The 18,002-nt window shown below is 33.6% G+C and overlaps 2 protein-coding genes across 4 annotated transcripts in view; one reads left to right on the forward strand and one right to left on the reverse strand.

The window, feature by feature from the left end:
- LOC149956045 (cytochrome P450 4V2-like) overlaps positions 1-16,471 on the reverse strand; it is a 71,290-nt gene extending 54,819 nt beyond the window's left edge. Inside the window, exons 1-2 of the mRNA XM_090166748.1 lie at positions 16,339-16,471; positions 15,689-15,758 (exon numbers count right to left, since the gene is read on the reverse strand). Coding sequence (XP_090022874.1) covers positions 15,689-15,758; positions 16,339-16,471 — 203 coding nt within the window. The remainder of the gene's footprint in view (positions 1-15,688; positions 15,759-16,338) is intronic.
- On the forward strand, positions 4,746-12,211 carry LOC149956047 (uncharacterized). 3 transcript variants are annotated; one of them, XM_090165375.1, is made up of 3 exons: positions 4,747-5,686; positions 11,793-12,022; positions 12,086-12,208. In XM_090165375.1, the coding sequence occupies exons 1-3, from the start codon at positions 5,661-5,663 to the stop codon at positions 12,154-12,156; spliced, it is 327 nt and encodes a 108-aa protein (XP_090021501.1). In that variant the 5' UTR covers positions 4,747-5,660; the 3' UTR covers positions 12,157-12,208. The 3 variants fall into 3 exon arrangements, 2 of the variants coding, with proteins under 2 accessions (XP_090021500.1, XP_090021501.1); XM_090165374.1 differs by having other exon boundaries at positions 4,746-5,686; positions 11,793-12,211; XR_016478460.1 differs by lacking the exon at positions 4,747-5,686 and adding an exon at positions 9,796-10,616 and having other exon boundaries at positions 11,793-12,211.
- Positions 16,472-18,002: the final 1,531 nt, after the last annotated feature.

Consider the following 18,002-nt stretch of genomic DNA (forward strand, 5'->3'; position numbering starts at 1 on the left):
ATTTTGCAAAAATACTTTTGTTAAATTTCTAGTCGAGGATATAGCAACTAAGGATAGTTGCACTGGTTCTTTTCCATTTTCATTATTCAAAAATCTTTTCTTAATACCGTGCATTACATTACTTGAAATTGATTTAAACAATTTAGGTGACAATTGAAGATCTCAACAACATGAAGTGTATAACTAAATAGTTTTAATATTGTTTTTTATAATTTATTCCATTTGCTTTTTTTACAATACCAAAAGAAGTTAAGTATTCATAAATTACACAGAGATTAATTGTTAAAATAGTTCTGTAACAATTTCAGTTTAATTCTTTAAGAAATTGGTTTTCTCGGATTTAATTTTAATCTGTTTTTCCTATTGTTTAATTTTCATTATTTTTTCAGAAAACAAGTCTTTATTGTCTAATAAAATTTTTTATAGACATTAGAAAAGTCAAATACCAAATTGAATGTTTAAAGGGTCGAATAATGTTAGAAGATATATTGAATTTCTAATCGTACCACAGCAATTTGTGTTCATTCTTGTTTACCAAATAGTTTTCAAATTGTGTAATAAAAACTTAAAATGAAGCCGTTTATTTATGTTACAATTTTTTTATGAACTTATATATCATTCTAACAGTTGATCAGATAGAAAGACTAAAACTAAAGGCCGTGAAATTCCACAATCTAGGAAATTATTATTATTATTCAACCAGTTCAGAAATTATATAAAATGCCAAATATTTTCTATCCTCACTTTTGAATATTAAATTTGGTAACTAAGCTCCACTGTTGTGCTTCTATTAAAATATTACTTCTATTATAGAAATAACTTTAGCAGATATTTTGTACGCATTAATCTTTTTATTTTGTTATTGGCCCTTCTATGTTGATGCTCTTTAAGTAATTTTCAGAAAAACTAAATATTTCAAGAAAACCAAAATAAGAATCTAATTTTTTTCAACGTAATACTGAAAAAAAGAGACAACTTTTACTAGTCAGGGTTGCCACAATACTTCCAGATTCAAATTCCCAGACTTTTCCCTGATATTATAAGGGCTCTTAAAAAAAGACAAATGTGCATCGGGGAAAAAAATCTACTGTATGACTTTTCACGTTTCCGATTTCGACATCACCATGCCCATCGATGACGCATAGACTAGAGGAGTCGTTTTTGTTGTTTTCTCTGAGCACGCAGTTGGAAAGCACGTTGGAAATGTAGATGTCAATACTTCGTAATGCTCATCGATGGCATCTTTTTTTTTAAAGCAAATACGATAACTAAAATTTTGTCGCTATCATTTGATGGCATTGATTTTAAAAAAGAATGTACAGTTCACAGGTGAAATCGTGGGAGACCAAAATTCCGTACAATTGACACTAACATCACGAAGGACATCAGAAAAATCGCATCGGTTTTTTTCGGCATAGATTTTAAGAGATTTTCCCTGACTTTTTAAGGGCAAAATTAGACTAGATTTAACTTTATATTTTACTTTTATCAGAAGTTGGTAAATTTAAATAAACTTATTTCAGTATAAAGGTTATTGCAACGTTAAAAAAATTAGCAAAACATTCAAGGAACTAAATAATAATCACATAATTTGTCATAGATCTAGAGTAAAATTAAATTCAGTGTCCAAATAAAATTGAATCTCCTGACTTCTCCCTGACCTTTTACAAATTCTCAATTAGACCCATTTTTAAATTCCCTGACATGTGGCAACTCTGGTTGTGAAACAGCAAGAGTATATTTTAATAAAAATACATGATAATTAACTAGCTACAGAACCATTTGAACGATTTCAAAACAAATTCCGTTGTGAATATTTATTAAAATACTGATTCACAACACAACAGTGGTCTCATTTATTTTCAATTAGTGTTGCAACGAATATTCAGTAATATTTTGCTTGTATTTCGTAAATCATTTTTCTCGAATAGAGGGTGTGTGAATGTATGATACTTTTTGCCCGCAGAAAAATACTATTAACAATTTCAAATTGCTACCTAGGTACGGCCAACTTCGATCACACTAAAAATCGAAGTTGGACCTACTATTATAGCAGCCGGTACAGCCAACTTCGGTTACGCGCGAAATCGAAATTGGCCGTATATAGGTAGCGCCCCGGTTCTTTTTATTTTAGGACTACACCACTGGTTCGAATTGGAAAAGAGTCTCGCAGGAGTCGTGTGAACCATGAAACGAAAAATCCGCGATACCAGTCCCGAATATTCGGTATTTGGCCAAATTCGCTATTAGTTGTAACATTAGTTTCATGGCTTAAAGTTAGTCTATTTTTCATGTAGCCTGTTGATATAAGAACATAGTGTTCTTCAAAAGTAGTGACTGTATTCAGAGAATTAGTGTAGTTTATGTTATTGGTCTTCCACAACGCATTATTTATGACTAATAACACTCAATAATGTTCAACAGTGCAAAAAGACTAGCATTAATTTTAGCTGAATCTACAATTGAACTTCAGTTTTCAATTTTAATAGCAGTGCTACTATGATGTATTGCTACCAGAAATAATTGTAGTTAGTGAGATATATAGATAACTTATAATATTTTACCATATCTTCACCCTAGTTGAATGATCCGCTGGTATTAATTCTTATTATTTTTGACTATGACTAAGATTTAAATAGTCTGTGTTTAAATGATTTTGTTATTTTCCTAACTTTCATATCAATTCAGCCAATTATAACATGAAAAAAATTAAGATAAATCTTTTAAAACTTTGTTGAGCTCAACCAATGTTTTGATAAGACATGCAAGTAAAATATTTGATCTAGCCAAAGAATGAAGTACTAATTACTATAGTCTGAATTCAGTTTCTATCTAAATAAATTAATCCAATGAAAGAAACAAAACAACTTTGTTTTTGATAAATCCAAGCTCTTAAAAATGTCAATTTTAGAGTAACCTAGCATTCTGGTATATCTTAAACAAAATAGATGCGTAAAGTGGGATTAAAAATTTTTGCAGCTTAACAGTAAATTAAGCTGATACATGACCTCACTCCTATTTATATTATTATATGTATTGTCCATCATCCTATATGAGAGACAAAATATCACCTCAACCAGACAAGTTTTAACATTTTGCTTTGCCCTGTGTAATTATGTATTTTTGTGCAATATTTAATACCAAATTATTGAGATGTTGGAACCCTTTAGTTCATTGGCTATGGTTTTTTATGTTCATAGTTCTTTCTTATTTATTTTGCATGACTAGATATTTATGAAGAAACCGTTGAACCATTTATTGTCTCAGTAGTTTTGCAACATTTGGTGTATGCATTACAGCACCAAATAAGAAGTATTCAGTAGTAATTCTAAAAAACAATAGATTAACATGTTTAGTTTGTCATCATGGCAAACATTCATGTTTCTTCTGTAAAATCAAATGCAGTTTGACAATGATATATGTGTGAATCTTGCTGAAGTCGTAGAGTTAGCTATTCAATAACCTATAAAATACACACATAAACCTATATTTGTGAAAAGAATTCCATAGTCATAATCATAAGCAAATATACATGGAAGGGAAAAACTTTTACTGTAAAGATTTAACTTCAAAAGATGGAGTATTGGTATTTCCGTCCCCAAACCGTCCGCAATTTTTGATTGTGGTTTGGACCTCACCCAAAGTTCGAGTAAGTAGCATAAAGTAAGAAACAATTGTGTAAAACGCATGAAAATGTTTTTGTGAAAGTCTTCTTTTAATACAATGAGATTGCATAATTTATTTATATTTAATCGTTGTGAACTTCTTATTTCTTTTGCGTAATTGTACCTCTTTTGAAAACCAACCATGCTTTTGCCCATGCGCAGACCCTGCTTTCTCGTTTTGTGGAGCTTTAAAAATAATAAATATATTGAAACTTACTGTATATATATACATACTTATGGACGATCTAAAGTTGCATAACTAAGCACAAATTTGATCAGAACTAGGACACAGAAATTTCTAGCAAATAAAAATGCTGAACTGTCCTCGAGTTATAATCATTTGGAAATTAAACTGATTAATTTGGAAAACAATTAATGATTTAGTGAAGTTTTTGTGTAGGGAAAGTATTTATTTTGGACAGGAAACCACTACTTTTGGGAGTGGTTGTAATAACACTTTCCCAATGTGCAAACTAGAGCAAGACTATCTTGTAAACCTCCCATTCTGTCTATAGGAATAACCTTACTAATTTGGAAAATATTTTTATTAAATTTTTTTGAAACATTTGTACTTAATTACAAAATAACAGATGTGAAAGCTTGAGAGTAGTCCATAGGGCCTGGTTTCGGGTCAATTGGAAGGTATCTCTTATTTTTGGACATTTTCACCCTTCATTTGACTCCTCATAGTTCGATCCAGACCCATCTTCAGACACCTTGATGAAAGGGGATGAAATAACAGTACATATTTCTACCATTTAAAGTATTTAAAAATACTGTGCCAAAAATTAATGAAAATCACTCGATGCTGGTTTAAACTCTTTATTATGTTTACATTTTAATCTGAATTATACTGTTTCATAGCTTCCTCATACCTTACTATATACATATTGATTTATTCTAATATTAACTTTTTTCCTCAAGAAGTACTTGTATTGACTTGTGAATGTGGATATTCAAATAAGTTTGATGATGGAGGACTAGCCATTTTGAATATGGGACCATTCTGCATAAGCCATTTTGTACACAGAAAATATATTAAGCCATTTTGTACACGGAAAATATACTAAGGATTTTCAACATTGTCAGCGAGGCAATTTTTTGCTTCAAGTCTCTCTTCCAATGGGCGCAACGTTTGAAAATTGACGAAATGTTTAACACTATACTGCCATAGAAACATTACTGGTTTCTAACGTAACTCTAAAATTGTTTTTAATTTCTGAAAGTTTAGGTTACACTCTCTCTACCCAAATATATAGACAAAGAAATGAAAATAGGAATACTGTTGTGGCAATATTCAGCATTAAACTCTAGAAATATGACACCCTTTATACCAGGAGCAACCTTAACACAATTACTAAAAACTTATTACGTCAGTTTTATCAGAGTGCTATTAATTTTTTTTATGAAACATATAGTATTTAATTGGGATGACAGAACCTTTTTTATTAAAAATTTACCCAATATTTACTTTTTTTTAACTTAGTAAGTCTTAGGTCTTTGCTTATATTCTAATATTTAGTAAAAGAGACCCTTTTTTGATACATAAAACATCACACATTATTAATGTTTCCAATGAATAACTGCTTAGGTATATAGGTACTTCTCTCGTAAGAAATATATTATATACTTCTGCTAGTACGTAAATTAAACCTTTTTTTGAATTAGGTGTACAATAATTACCTGAACTGTATGCCTGAGAAAAATATTCTTGACACCTTCGCTTGAAAATTCAAAAATGATCAAAAATTTTAATTGTTTGAAACCAAATTTATCGGTCTACTTTTGTAATGGAAAGAGTGCTTATTTGTTTTCATCTAAGGTATTACCAGTTCTTCATAAGATAATTTAATTGTTTTGTTTCTTTCATAAAGTAAAATTTGGTTTTGCCAAAGTGGGCCCTTTGTTATCTTACCAAAGATAATACATTTTTTATCTTTATTGTATGTAGGGTACACTACAGGTTTCACCAGGAATTCATACCTCGAACTTGGAATGGTTATCCGGCCGTATTCCCTATGGTAAGATCTCGGGGACCGTTTTCAGTGACGTGAATGAGAAAAAAAATCGCCCCCTCGCACGTGTCTCCCCTCTTTAGGAGTTTTTACGCCGCGCAACCTCCCGTTTTTTGTTGTTCGACTCCCCGTCATTTCGAAATTTAGGGTTTGAAACCCTACCATTGATAGCGACGGGTCAGCTCGCTCTCCCGACCTCTCCATGTGGAAGGATTAAGTCCGGCATTGTTAGCGCTGTCAAAATTGTCAGCAGTTACAATGCCCTTGAGAACCGCGAAGTCCGAATTACGAGGGGACTGTCGCTATCAATAGAGCGACAGCGAAGGGAAAAGCAAAAAGATGTTTGAACCCTTTTTCGACACAGGGGGATGAAATTATCTGGCAAAAATAAATCTGACTAAAAAACGAGCAAGTTCGGCTTGTAGGAAATCTTTCAACAGCCACCCAGTTCTACTACCAGGAGTGTTTACTCTCTATTGTGAACATGGTAAAGGATTATAGAATCATTTGTTAGTAGCAATTTTCCATAAGTTGGGAGTTATCAAAATTAAAAGCAACAAATATTTTTGAGGGGCCACTTGTTCATACTAATATGGGGCTGGTGGACCCTTTTATCTGATTCAGCGTCTTTCAACATGTGCATCAATTACTAGCTACATTAAAACCTCAGTTACAATTATCTTCTCAAAATATTTACCAAGATAAAAATTAGTATGTCTTACAAGGGAAGTATCCATCTGAAGTATAAATGAAACATGTACCTTTGCTGGCTAATGATTTAAAACGCAAAAATTTACTCTTAATTAGGAATATTTATTTATAAGCCATATTTTTAATAAAATCAGTAAGCCTCTGCGAAGATACATGTTTAAAAAGAATAACATTAGCAGTATAAGGAGATTAATACTTCTCTCTAAGAGGTATATTATATATTTCTGGTTTTAAGTCTTATTAGCTACATAGAATTGATATGAGTGTAAAAAATTTACCACTAATCATTAAGGTTAGATCAGGGAAAGGGGTTTTTATGGGTTTCTTTTGCAATGTTATTTAATAGTATGGAAGCAACTATGTTATACAACAAAACATACGATGTAAAGTTCTATTTACTTAAGATATATGTTATGTTGTGAATCTAAATATAACCTTTACAATTTTGACAACAGGCTTAGGAGGTTTGCAAGTTCAATATGCGTAGTTGATGATTAATGAAATTAAAAACGACTTCGTTATATTTGCATATTTAATAAAATATTTATGATATTTACAATGAAAGTCCGACTAGTTTCGTCGTGCCTAGTATGACATCTTCAGGGAAGATGTCATGCTAGGCACGACGAAACTAGTCGGACTTTCATTGTAAATATCATAAATATTTTATTAAATATGCAAATATAACGAAGTCGTTTTTAATTTCATTAATCAATTTTGACAACACGATTTAAAAAAGGCTGGTACTTTGAATTTACTTGCGTAAATTGAATCTGAAAATTTTGTGGTAACCCTTTATTTACTACAAATGTTATAAGCTTCAAATATGTACCTGCACAGGCTACCACTGCATTTTTCCAATAAAAAATTAGAAGAAAAATAGTTTTGGCTTGAAATCATTTTGTGACTTTATATAGCTATTATAGTTTTATATTATAATTGTATGCATACAGCCATGTTGCATGGTTGGCTATCTGTACTAAATAGATTTTATATATTTCCAAACTGCATTGTTTATGTATAATAATGCTTGTGCTCTTCAAACATTGCCTGAACAGAGCCACAACTTTTTAACAACACAAGGTTCCTTGTTGACAGACTTCACTGGAAAAATCATACTGGTAAATTTTTATAATATGTTATTGACTATGTACAATTTCCAAGAAAATAGCTATAGGCTTATTCTGGAAATGTTACATTGCAATGAAAAGGGTCACAACCTGGATCATAAATTAATTCGCATAATGATTAAAGTTCATTGTTACTTAGAAAAATATCTGGCTACAAAGTAGTACATGTAATCAATTATTTGTAAAAATAATTGGGGCTTTTAAAAGTGCAAAACTCATGCTAAACTTTTACGACTACACAATTGTTAGCAGGATCTGCAATACTTCTAATTTCATAATTTCAGTTTGATAGCAGATTTATTTTAAAACTAAACGCCTATTATAATGGCATTTAGAAAAAATTAGGTAATGGAGTGTACTACATTAAAAATGTCCTCTTCACACTGACTAGCAAATAGTGTTCACTAGATTGCCATTGTTGGATTTCCAAAAAACCATTATTTTACTTGACTCTTTTACGATAATGAAAACGAGAGAGAACATGGAATTTAGTTTTATTGGAAGTTTATAAAAATAAATACTTAAATCAAAAGCCTTGGTGTAAAGTGTCTGAGTTACCTTGAAATTTTAGACCTGTAAAGCCTAGGTCAATCTTTAATTCTTATTTGTTAGTCGAAGCTACATGTAGAATCAACAAACATGAGGAGAGAAAAATTTTCATTGGCTGTTCATGCATATTTTTTACTTGGGGAAAGTGCCGGCTTATTTTAAAAATAAGCTGGCTTCAAATAGGCTCTAGGCAAAAAAAACTTAGAATTCTTCAGAGTTATATATGATTAGTCTCCCCTCGCGTGTGGTGCATTTGTTAAGAAAAATTTATACTTGCTTTAGGTTAGGCTTCACAAAGCACTTACCAGGTGACTAGGTTTAAACCCTTCTAAAAAGTTCCTCCAATAAAATGTATTGTTATCTTCAATTAGTGTTTGTACGGGGACCCCTTCCCCCGAAAGTCTGGAATCCCCAACTTTTGTCCTCGACCCCAACTCCGATCCTGATGATCAAAAATTAAGTCGGCGTTAAGGTTTTTGGTTAAGGACAGTTGCACCCTACTAAAAATAAAAGATCCTTCCCTCCCTTTTTTCGTGGGTGATAATGGAATGACGCTTATGACCTTCGAAATGCATCACTCAAGGGGTTTGGTTTTTTTTAGTTTGTTTTAGAATTGTGGTCTCGGCTGCAGAGCTAGTGCAGTGGTATTTTTTTTTGTAACTTGTAAGGTGAAAAACAATGGGAACATTTTGAGCAGCCTTTACAAGAAAAATCCTTTACTAACTTGGAATATTGAAGAAAAACCTAACTTTCACAGGTATCTAAAACTGGGTCACTAATACATACAAATAGTTTCCCATCAACAACCCCAATTTTGTTTTTCCGTGGATAGCCCAACCCTGTACGAACACTATCTTTAATAGCAATAGCTTTATTGGGGCCCGGGAGTGCTCTCGGTGGCTTTTGCACTAATAATTCAGTGTATTCTTCACCAAAGTGATAAAGTGAACTTTACTGACAGTGGGACCTAGTTGTTAGAAAAAACCAAAACATTTGTCATAATAATGAAAGAATGAAAATAATACACTTCGAAGTTATTTCAATGCTTCTATTCTGCAAGCTTTTTTCATGTTCAATCCAATCAAAAGTAATAATAATTATTAGCTCAGCTAAGTCATCGACAATAGTGTTGCCATTATTTCAGTGGGCTGGTTTAAATTGTTTATAAGGGTAGTGGCAAGCCCTTTATGCCACATGAGAACTTGCAAAATCAACACAAGAGTGATCTTGAATTTTTAAAGCAGTGCCACAAGCTGAGAAAAAACCCGGCTTGATCCTCTTAAGAATAATACTCAGTCTAATACCCAAGGCACCACCTTAGGCCCAAGTCATCTAGCGACTTATAATGCCTTTAAACAGGTGGCCGGGTTACGACGCGTAGGAGGGTGGTGGCAAGCCCTTCATGCCACGCGAGCCAACAGCTCCCTACACTAACTATTACCGTTAACCTTGACAAGTGTGTATGGGAAGGCAAAACGAAGAACTCGGGGGAAAACCTCTTTAACCAGTGGGGAGAGAACTTGCGAACTCAACGCAGGAGTAGTTCCCAGTTTTCACCCAGTGCCATAAGTTGGGATCAAACCCAGCTCCTAACCACTCTGCCACCCTACCTATAAACTGATATTTTGCTCTTTCCATTTACAGAAAGTAAAACAAATCTAATTAATTACTTTAAACTAATATTGTTAACTCAATTTTTTTATCACAGGTTGTATATGTGGTTAACAAAGAAAAAACAAAATGTAAAATGAACTATGAAAATAATAATAAACTTTACATAAGAGTATTATAAATATTTAGAGTAATTTTATGACAATATACATTTTCAGTTATGAAAAAAGAAAGAGATTCGTATGGAACCTTCAACGACCTCATTCATAATAACGATATAAGTGCAAAGTATTTGAATCTTCTTACTGGTTAGCTTAGACAATGAAATATAACTTAAACCACTTTTTACAGCTATCTAGATGTACATGTAGACAAGCTTCTTAAGCCAATGTTAAATGACGGGAAAATCCATTGCAGTGCCATTTTCTCACAAATGAATTAGAACAAATCTATAATTAACCACCTGGGGGGGAGTGGAAAAAGCTTAGAATATTCACCATGAAACTATATAGCCGTGTTGGATGAGTACAGTCTAGTTCTCATACAGTAATGTTGCCCGGTTTTTTCTATTGGTAATGTATGGGTTTATCAGTTGGAGGACCCGGGCTTAAATGTTGGCTCTGGCGTGACAAATTTTACTCAGTTTTGCACAGTTCTTTAAAAACTTTGTTTCTGATAAAAACAAAGGTAACGAGATTATTAATTACTTTTGCATTTCAAAATTGAAATATTCTATAGCATAAATTAAAAGTAGCGACTAGTGCAAATAATACGAGATAAAAAAGGCCAACAATTATATATTTAAAAGTGCACAAGATAAATTAATTAATTAAAATGAACCCGACTAGTTTCAGATACACGATTGATCTGTCATCAGGGGTCTAATCAGTTTACACACACTGGTCCATATCTATAACCTAGTAGTTTCTTAAAAAGTAATACATTCAATTTTTTTATGTTATCAACACCAGGACCTCCCTTACCAAAAAATAAGTTGGTTTTTAGTTGGTTTTCACATTTAAGTTGGTTTTTAGTTGGTATTTAGTAGGTTTTCACATTTAAGTTGGTTTTAAGTAGGTTCAAGTTGCCAGCATATTTTAATAAACTATTTAAAGAGGTAATAAGTTGTTTTTAAGTTGGCTGGAAAATACTCATTTTTTGAAGTTGGTTTTTAGTGGTCAGATAATTACTTATAATTTTTAAGTAGGTTATAAGTTGGCTTTAAGTGGTCTTTATTAAGAGGTCTTTTTAAGTAAGTTTTAAGTGGTCTTTATTAAGAAAGCTTTTAGTTGGTTTTAAGTTGGTGTAAAGTGGTTTTTAAGTAGGTTTTTAGTTGGTATTTAGTTGGCATTTGTTCCAAATACGAACTTAAAACCAACTTAAAAAGTTACAAGACCACTTATTTTTTGGTAAGGGCTAGGTCACTAGTCCGTGAGCCAAGCGAGTGGTTGGTTTCATGGCGCCATCTATCACTTTTAACTAGACATTTTCCAAAGGCCACTGAAAGCGCTGGTCGTATCACAACCATTGCTTCTTCGGTTATCTCGAGACCTCATCAAGCGTTGATCAGGTAGTTCAACGATATAAACTTTATGCTGAACAATTATTCCATTATCTCGGTGAGACGTGCCCAAGCCGCTAAGAGTTTCATCTATGTCGTAGGCTAAAGTTGTCGGAACATTTGGGTAAAACGTCTTAAGTAATAGTAGATCCGATTCGTCACAGGCCTCAATTTTTTCAAGACAAAGAGCCGTATTGATTTCTTCCAATTGTGTGTATGATATGCCATGACAAAGCCGATTTAAAAATGTTATAATTTCGACCTTACCAGTTAAACGTGTCGCAGAATCCCTTGGAAAGAAGCGTGTGAGGCTTTACTAGGAATGCATGCTTTCACCGTTTGTGATACGACCAGCGCTTTCAGTGGCCTTTGGAAAATGTCTAGTTTAAAGTGATAGATGGCGCCGTGCAGAAAGCGATGTCAGAATTAGGGAAATCTTGGACTATAGAAGACGATCTTTTCGATAAACTTAGAGTTTACTTTCAAAATGTACGCAATTAACCACCTCAAAATCAAGTTCAGTAAACAATCTTCACTATGACCTTTTTAGGCTGAAGAGAGGTCAAGTAGATTCTAGTCAGCTACCTCCGAGCAAGGATGCACTTTACCGACATTCGAGGCGCGCAAACTATCAAGCGGCTATTTGGCGAAGAAGTTTGGAAAAACAACCAGCTATACCTAGTCCAGATGGCCAGATAATTGATGACAACGAAATAAAAGTAAATTGGATGAAAGCACAGTCTGCGCCTAATTCAGTTTTGGAACTAATGGCTTGTAAATGTAAGAAAGAATGCAAGTTGCCTACATGCAAGTGTATGGTAAATAACATTCGCTATTCTTCAGCATGTATTCTTGAAGATTGTGCCAATATGATAGAGCACATGGTGATTATCGACTCTGATGACGAAGAATAACGCTTAAAAATAAGCGTAATGTGTAAATGTTGTATAATAAAATAAAATTGATTTTCAAAGCATATTTTTCTCATTGAACATATTGAGGTTTTTCCAATAGTCGCTGAGCTATATCTTCGGAACTAAGCGAGATAGCCTATACCTGTACTAGACATTAGTTATTGGGCTTGAGTCACGCTTTCAAATGCACTATTACACAAGTAACTAGGATGAGCGGTAGCAGAGCTATAAGCTTTCAAAGGTTTGTGAAATTTGAATTTTCCCCCTTTTGGGGGGAAAGCTGTGCGTCCAAACCGTCCACCAATTTTTCCCATACTCCCCAGTATTTTCGAAATTTTGAAATTGGTTAAAATAGAAAAAATAGATATAAATTGATAAAAAAAACATCAAAACTGATCAACTTTTGATCAATTTGAGGTCAAAATCCCATGTTATTTTCAATGGGAAAATTTAAATTTGTTGTTGTCAAAAACATTTTTCGTTGCCATGGCAAAACGGTTGCCCATTGAATATATTCCCTTTAGGATTTTTCAAGTTACATGAAGGTCTACCAATCCCCCGAGTTTGAACAAAATCGGTGGGTTACACTTCGGGATGTCTCCTTGTAAGTGTAGCTAGATGTGCCCGTTGCCGGAACCGAAGAACAGTGAGCTAAGGTGGAGGTATGAACAAATAAAAGTATTATTAAATCATTATATTGGCGTCTTCCCTCAAAAATAAATATAAGACGTGTAATCTCTCTGTAGTTTCAGTATTTGAAAGGAGTTTATTACACATATATATTTATTTATATATTTATGTATATACATACAAACATACACACACGTGTATGTATAAATGTGTATGTTTACATGAATAAGTGTATATACGTATGAACATATATTCACATTAGCCACGTTCACACATACCCTCGTTTTGATTTATCTGCGGTTAATAGAGTTTGGAAATCTGTTTGTTCACACGTTAATTTCCAGTGAGTTTTGAAGAAAATTGGGCATGTGTAGTATAGCCATGTAATTAGGAGTACGTATGCTCATGCAGTTCTGTCACGTTTTAAAACCATCTAATTAAAGACGAATGCACAAAGAAAATTTTTTTTAATTTAATTATGCCAAAAGCTAAAAGATTATTTTCTTGTAAAATATTAATATTTTATTAGGCGCAAAAAATCCACGATTGTTGATTTTCTTAAAGATTAAAAAACATGATGTCATGAATCGCTGCCAAACTGGTTGAAGAAGTGGTTCAGCCGAAGCGATCTGAAACATTGGGACGCGCAACAGCATCCAAACATTGCGGGAGCGCTCGCATCTTTTCAGAGGGTAGGTGTGAATGCGGCTTTTCCTATTTTCGACACAAAGGTAAGAATCTGTTTGAAGAAGTCATGCGTCTCCAGCCGATGCATACCAACATGCTCAAACCTTTAAGCCGCATAGATGCGTGTATGTTTGTATAGTAATAATAATAATATTAGTAATAATAGTAATAATAATAAAATAAGCTTTATTGGATATTCCTACTATATGTTTATGTGTGTATAAATAGGATTGAAAATCTATTAACGATTTTCAATCATAAACCTTGTCAGGTAGAGTTCAACAAATAATAGCGGTCTCTATCACATTTGCAAAATTTGAAACCAATATTACGTATATTAAGAATCAAATTCCTATTAACGTGTTAATATGAATTTAGTTATTTAACTAAGTAAGTTTGGCGATGGCCATCATTTTGAGTGAAAATTTATATCTATAGCAAAAAGCATAGGTGACGTTGCATGATGTCCTGCTGCCAAGTACCTATAAATGCATTTACATATATTTGACAGAAATGTCAATGAAAAATTATTTAAAAAGACCCTCTTTAAAACTGCTCACTAAGGCTGCTTCCATGCAAATGAAGGGTTTGGTGTTAACATCGGGCTAGTAAACAAAATTTACCTTTAGAACTCTCCTGAGAAAGGAATACAATACAAATCTGAGCTTAGGAGGTACACGCAGTCAAAAATTATAACCCCAAAAAATACACATACGTGGATAATAGGTGTAACCTAATATTTAACCTACAGGCATTTCCCTTGTTTTATGTTTACGCAAACAGAAAATCATGATTAATTTAAAATATGAACAGTGTTTGCAAAAACACCAAAATGGGTCTATAGCCACTGAAAGAAGGGTTGGGTCGGTATTTTCTGGAAGTGTTCTTAAAATATTCAGGTGAGCCATGTTACCTTTTTAGTAAGAAATTATACAATCTAAATTTGTTAATTCAAACTAATATTTAAATAAAACGCTCAAATAATTTATCCAAGATAACAGTAGGCAAATATTATTTTGGGCCTTGGCCTTTTACACATGGCGCTGACTTAAGCGACGAAATATTACCAAAATTAAACGAATTTATCACTTAAATATGGTCAATTATTATAAAAATACATGATTTATAATAACATTCCCTTTCTAAGATTAATTAGATTAAATATTACGCTTGAAAATAGGTTATAAAATCCTACAATGCTAAGAAAACGTCGTAGGCCGCTTTAAAATAAAATAGCAGACGACACTTACGACGAACTCTGCAGACAAACAAAATCCATTCGAAATCCTTTACCCCTCCACAGCTTCCACAATACAAAATTGTAATCATGGTTAGGGTCTGATTTTCGGAACATTTCATTTCTCTGAATTATTTCGGAGAGGGAATCCATGTTTTAAATTCAAATTAACCGCGCGCCCGGGCAATCCGCGCCTCCCAGGTAATCCACGCACGCGCGCGCTATCTTCCTGCCTAGGTTATTAATCATACAACTTACATAATTTCCACTTATTTCGTACGATAAAACGCGATCGAGATATTCGTTTTAAGAAATACTCGTGAGATTGGTTCAAGTGTCAAGCGTACTACAATGATATTAAAATGAAGTTTAAAAATATTTCCATTCTACTTTAACAACGAATATTCCATGACGTCAAAACACTCTTAAATTCAAATTAACCGCGTCCCCCGGGGTAATCTGCGCACGCGTCGCCTAGGTTATCAATTTTTACATCATTTCAACTTATTCCGTACGATAAAACTTGATAAGATATACGTTCAAGTATCTTTCGAGATAAGCGTAGATAAATGAACAAGTTGGCCTGGACACAATATGTTGATATACGAAAAAACAAATCGTCGCGAGAAATATCATAAATACATTGACTTTTCGACGATTTTACCCCCATTTCACCCCTTAAATCCCGGATCTCGATCCCGAACCTAAACCTGAACCTGGGATCGATGTCTCGTCATCACTTTCCCTCTACTTCTGTGAGCTTATTTAATGACTATACGAAAATTTCACAATTGAAATTAGTAATAAAATAATAATGGAAAGCTAATTGGTTTGACATCCGCCGAAATGTAGAAAACTAGCAGTAGCCTGGTCTGTCTGTTGTGGTTAGTCACTATGTATTTGCTCTGCTTAGACACGTTTGCCGGCTCTCCTTATTACCTGGTTCCTCCCTGGTGACATTATTAGAAGGATAATTACCTTTTTAGATAATGCGCCAATTTCAAATCGAGATTTAATTGGGCCCCGATGTTTGTTCCTATTGAGCTTTCTGAAAAAGAAACGAAAAAGCTACGTCAGTCGTCCAATACTGTTTATGTTACTCGCGGTAAAACCATTCCCTTAAGCACAAGTACCTTATGAGCGCATTTCCCTTAAGTCGAAGCTTAATTTACGCCTATTCACCTTAAATTGAAGCTTACTTTAAGCTTACCCTTGTAGCGCAAAACGCCCACCCAACAGCGTTGAAAAAACAGTTGGCCCGTACAGTGATTTTCACGTCCAAATGTCCGACCTGGCCAAATACTGGTAAATCGGTTGGGTAAATTCTTTTGGCCAACAGTAGACCAATTTGGAAACGGACCCCAAAATTTAGTTGGGGTGTACGTAGACGATAGTTCTCGGAAATCGAAGCTTACTTCAAACCTAGTTCCCTTAAATTTAAGGTTACTTCAGGTCAAGCTCCCGTAAGATAACGCAACTTATTTGACTCGAGAATCGGGATAACCGCCGCAACCGCGTAAAGTTGACTGTTTGGTTCTTCGCGTGACCAAAAGATAAGAAACAATCGAGAAAAAGGTTGACGTTTTTTACGTACAGAGCTTCCAAGTCAATTGAGAATAACAACTTACGAAATGTGATGTCGAATGTGCATGGTATGACATAGTCTATTATTGAAAAAGCTTTTCCCTCTTCGATAGACGACAATCTTTGGCACAAAACGGAAGCGTGGTGGCTCATAATCACTTGATGTCTCTCCATCATTTTCTTCTGGAAGTTGGGACTAATTATCCGCTTGTGATGTCTGTAGCTCTCCCCACCACTGAAATTCAAATGTAATTTTACGTGATCTGTGGTCACTTAAGGAAATAGTGCACGAATTTTCTTGGTGTATTAGTTATTTTCATTAAATTTATAAAAAGATAATGAAGATTTTACTAAAAAAATAAATATTCACTAGCAAATTGAAGTTTCTAATCACAGTCATTCTCCCTAACTGAATGTATTCTTGGTAAAATAAAATGAAAAAACAATATCACAATTCCAAAATGGCACAATAAATTAAGTTATTATTTATAAACTATAAGTTTGTACCGTAACACGCTTTAAATTATTGGGCACCTCTTTTAAAGCAAGTGGCGGCTTTATCATTGCCATCTGTATTATGAAAAGGCCCCTGTTATTAGAGATGACATCGTGGTGTTATCTATTTATAGCAAAGAAAGCTTCAATTCAAAATAGCCAAATGATAACGTCATCAGAGAACCATTGAAGAGTATTATAGTTAGGCAACTTTTACTCTATTTAATGGACTTTAATTTAAATTATATACCCCGTGTAAAAATATTGTTTATAATTGCCGTAATTTAGGTTATTGACCAATTTACAAACGATCCAATCAACGCAAAGGGCACCTATAAGTTCCGCCTTTTTGATTTTGACGCTAGCGACATCTATTGAAAAAAGAACTACTTCACGTCGAGCTGCCACGTGCTTTAAATGTAAAAAAGCATATTTCATATAATATTTCTTCGAGCTTTCGGGCCTGGTTAAGAACGGTTAGTTAAGAATGACGTAAAATAGCAAACGTAATATGCAGTTTAACATTACCAACATTTGAAACCTTATTACGTGTCAACCAGGAAGTAGAACCAAAGTGGTAATTTTATGTTTTTGTAAGCCATTTTCCAAAATGGCGAAGATTAACGAAATAAGAAAAATACGCGTAAGAGCGTTTCAAACTATAATATAAAAACTTATTTTTGCTATAAAGGTTTTACTATAAATTTTATCATAAGACCACCCCTCGGAGTGTAGATTCCACAGAATAGAGCTAAAGTTTCCCGTAGACGTTTGCGAGGGGTAGCTTAACCTGTCTATTTTCAATGTGGAGCACACGTCGTGTTTACAGTAACACAAATATCAGCAGATAAGAAATCTAAACCAATATACTCTAAATCCAAAAAATGGCCACCTCCTAAATGGGGGACATTTTTCAGCACATATTTCGTTATGATTAGCTCGTTACAAATGAGTTCAGGGCCAAAACCTAATTTCACTATATAATCAGTGTTTGCCAGAACACGGCCAACTATGATTGTTCTCACGCGATTAGTAGTAACAGTCTCTTGTTACCTCTTCAAACGTAGTGTTTCTATCGAGACGGATAATGAAACGATTCTTACTTTGAAGACAGAAGGCCATCACCTATCAGTAACTTGATGGTGGCATATAACGAGGATTTCCGAACTTCATCTCTATTTGATAATATGACCTAGGTGAAAAATAGTACATT

Source organism: Leiobunum rupestre, chromosome 2 (assembly GCF_980474605.1).
Source record: "Leiobunum rupestre chromosome 2, qqLeiRupe1.1.hap1, whole genome shotgun sequence".
Lineage (NCBI taxonomy): Eukaryota > Metazoa > Arthropoda > Arachnida > Opiliones > Sclerosomatidae > Leiobunum > Leiobunum rupestre.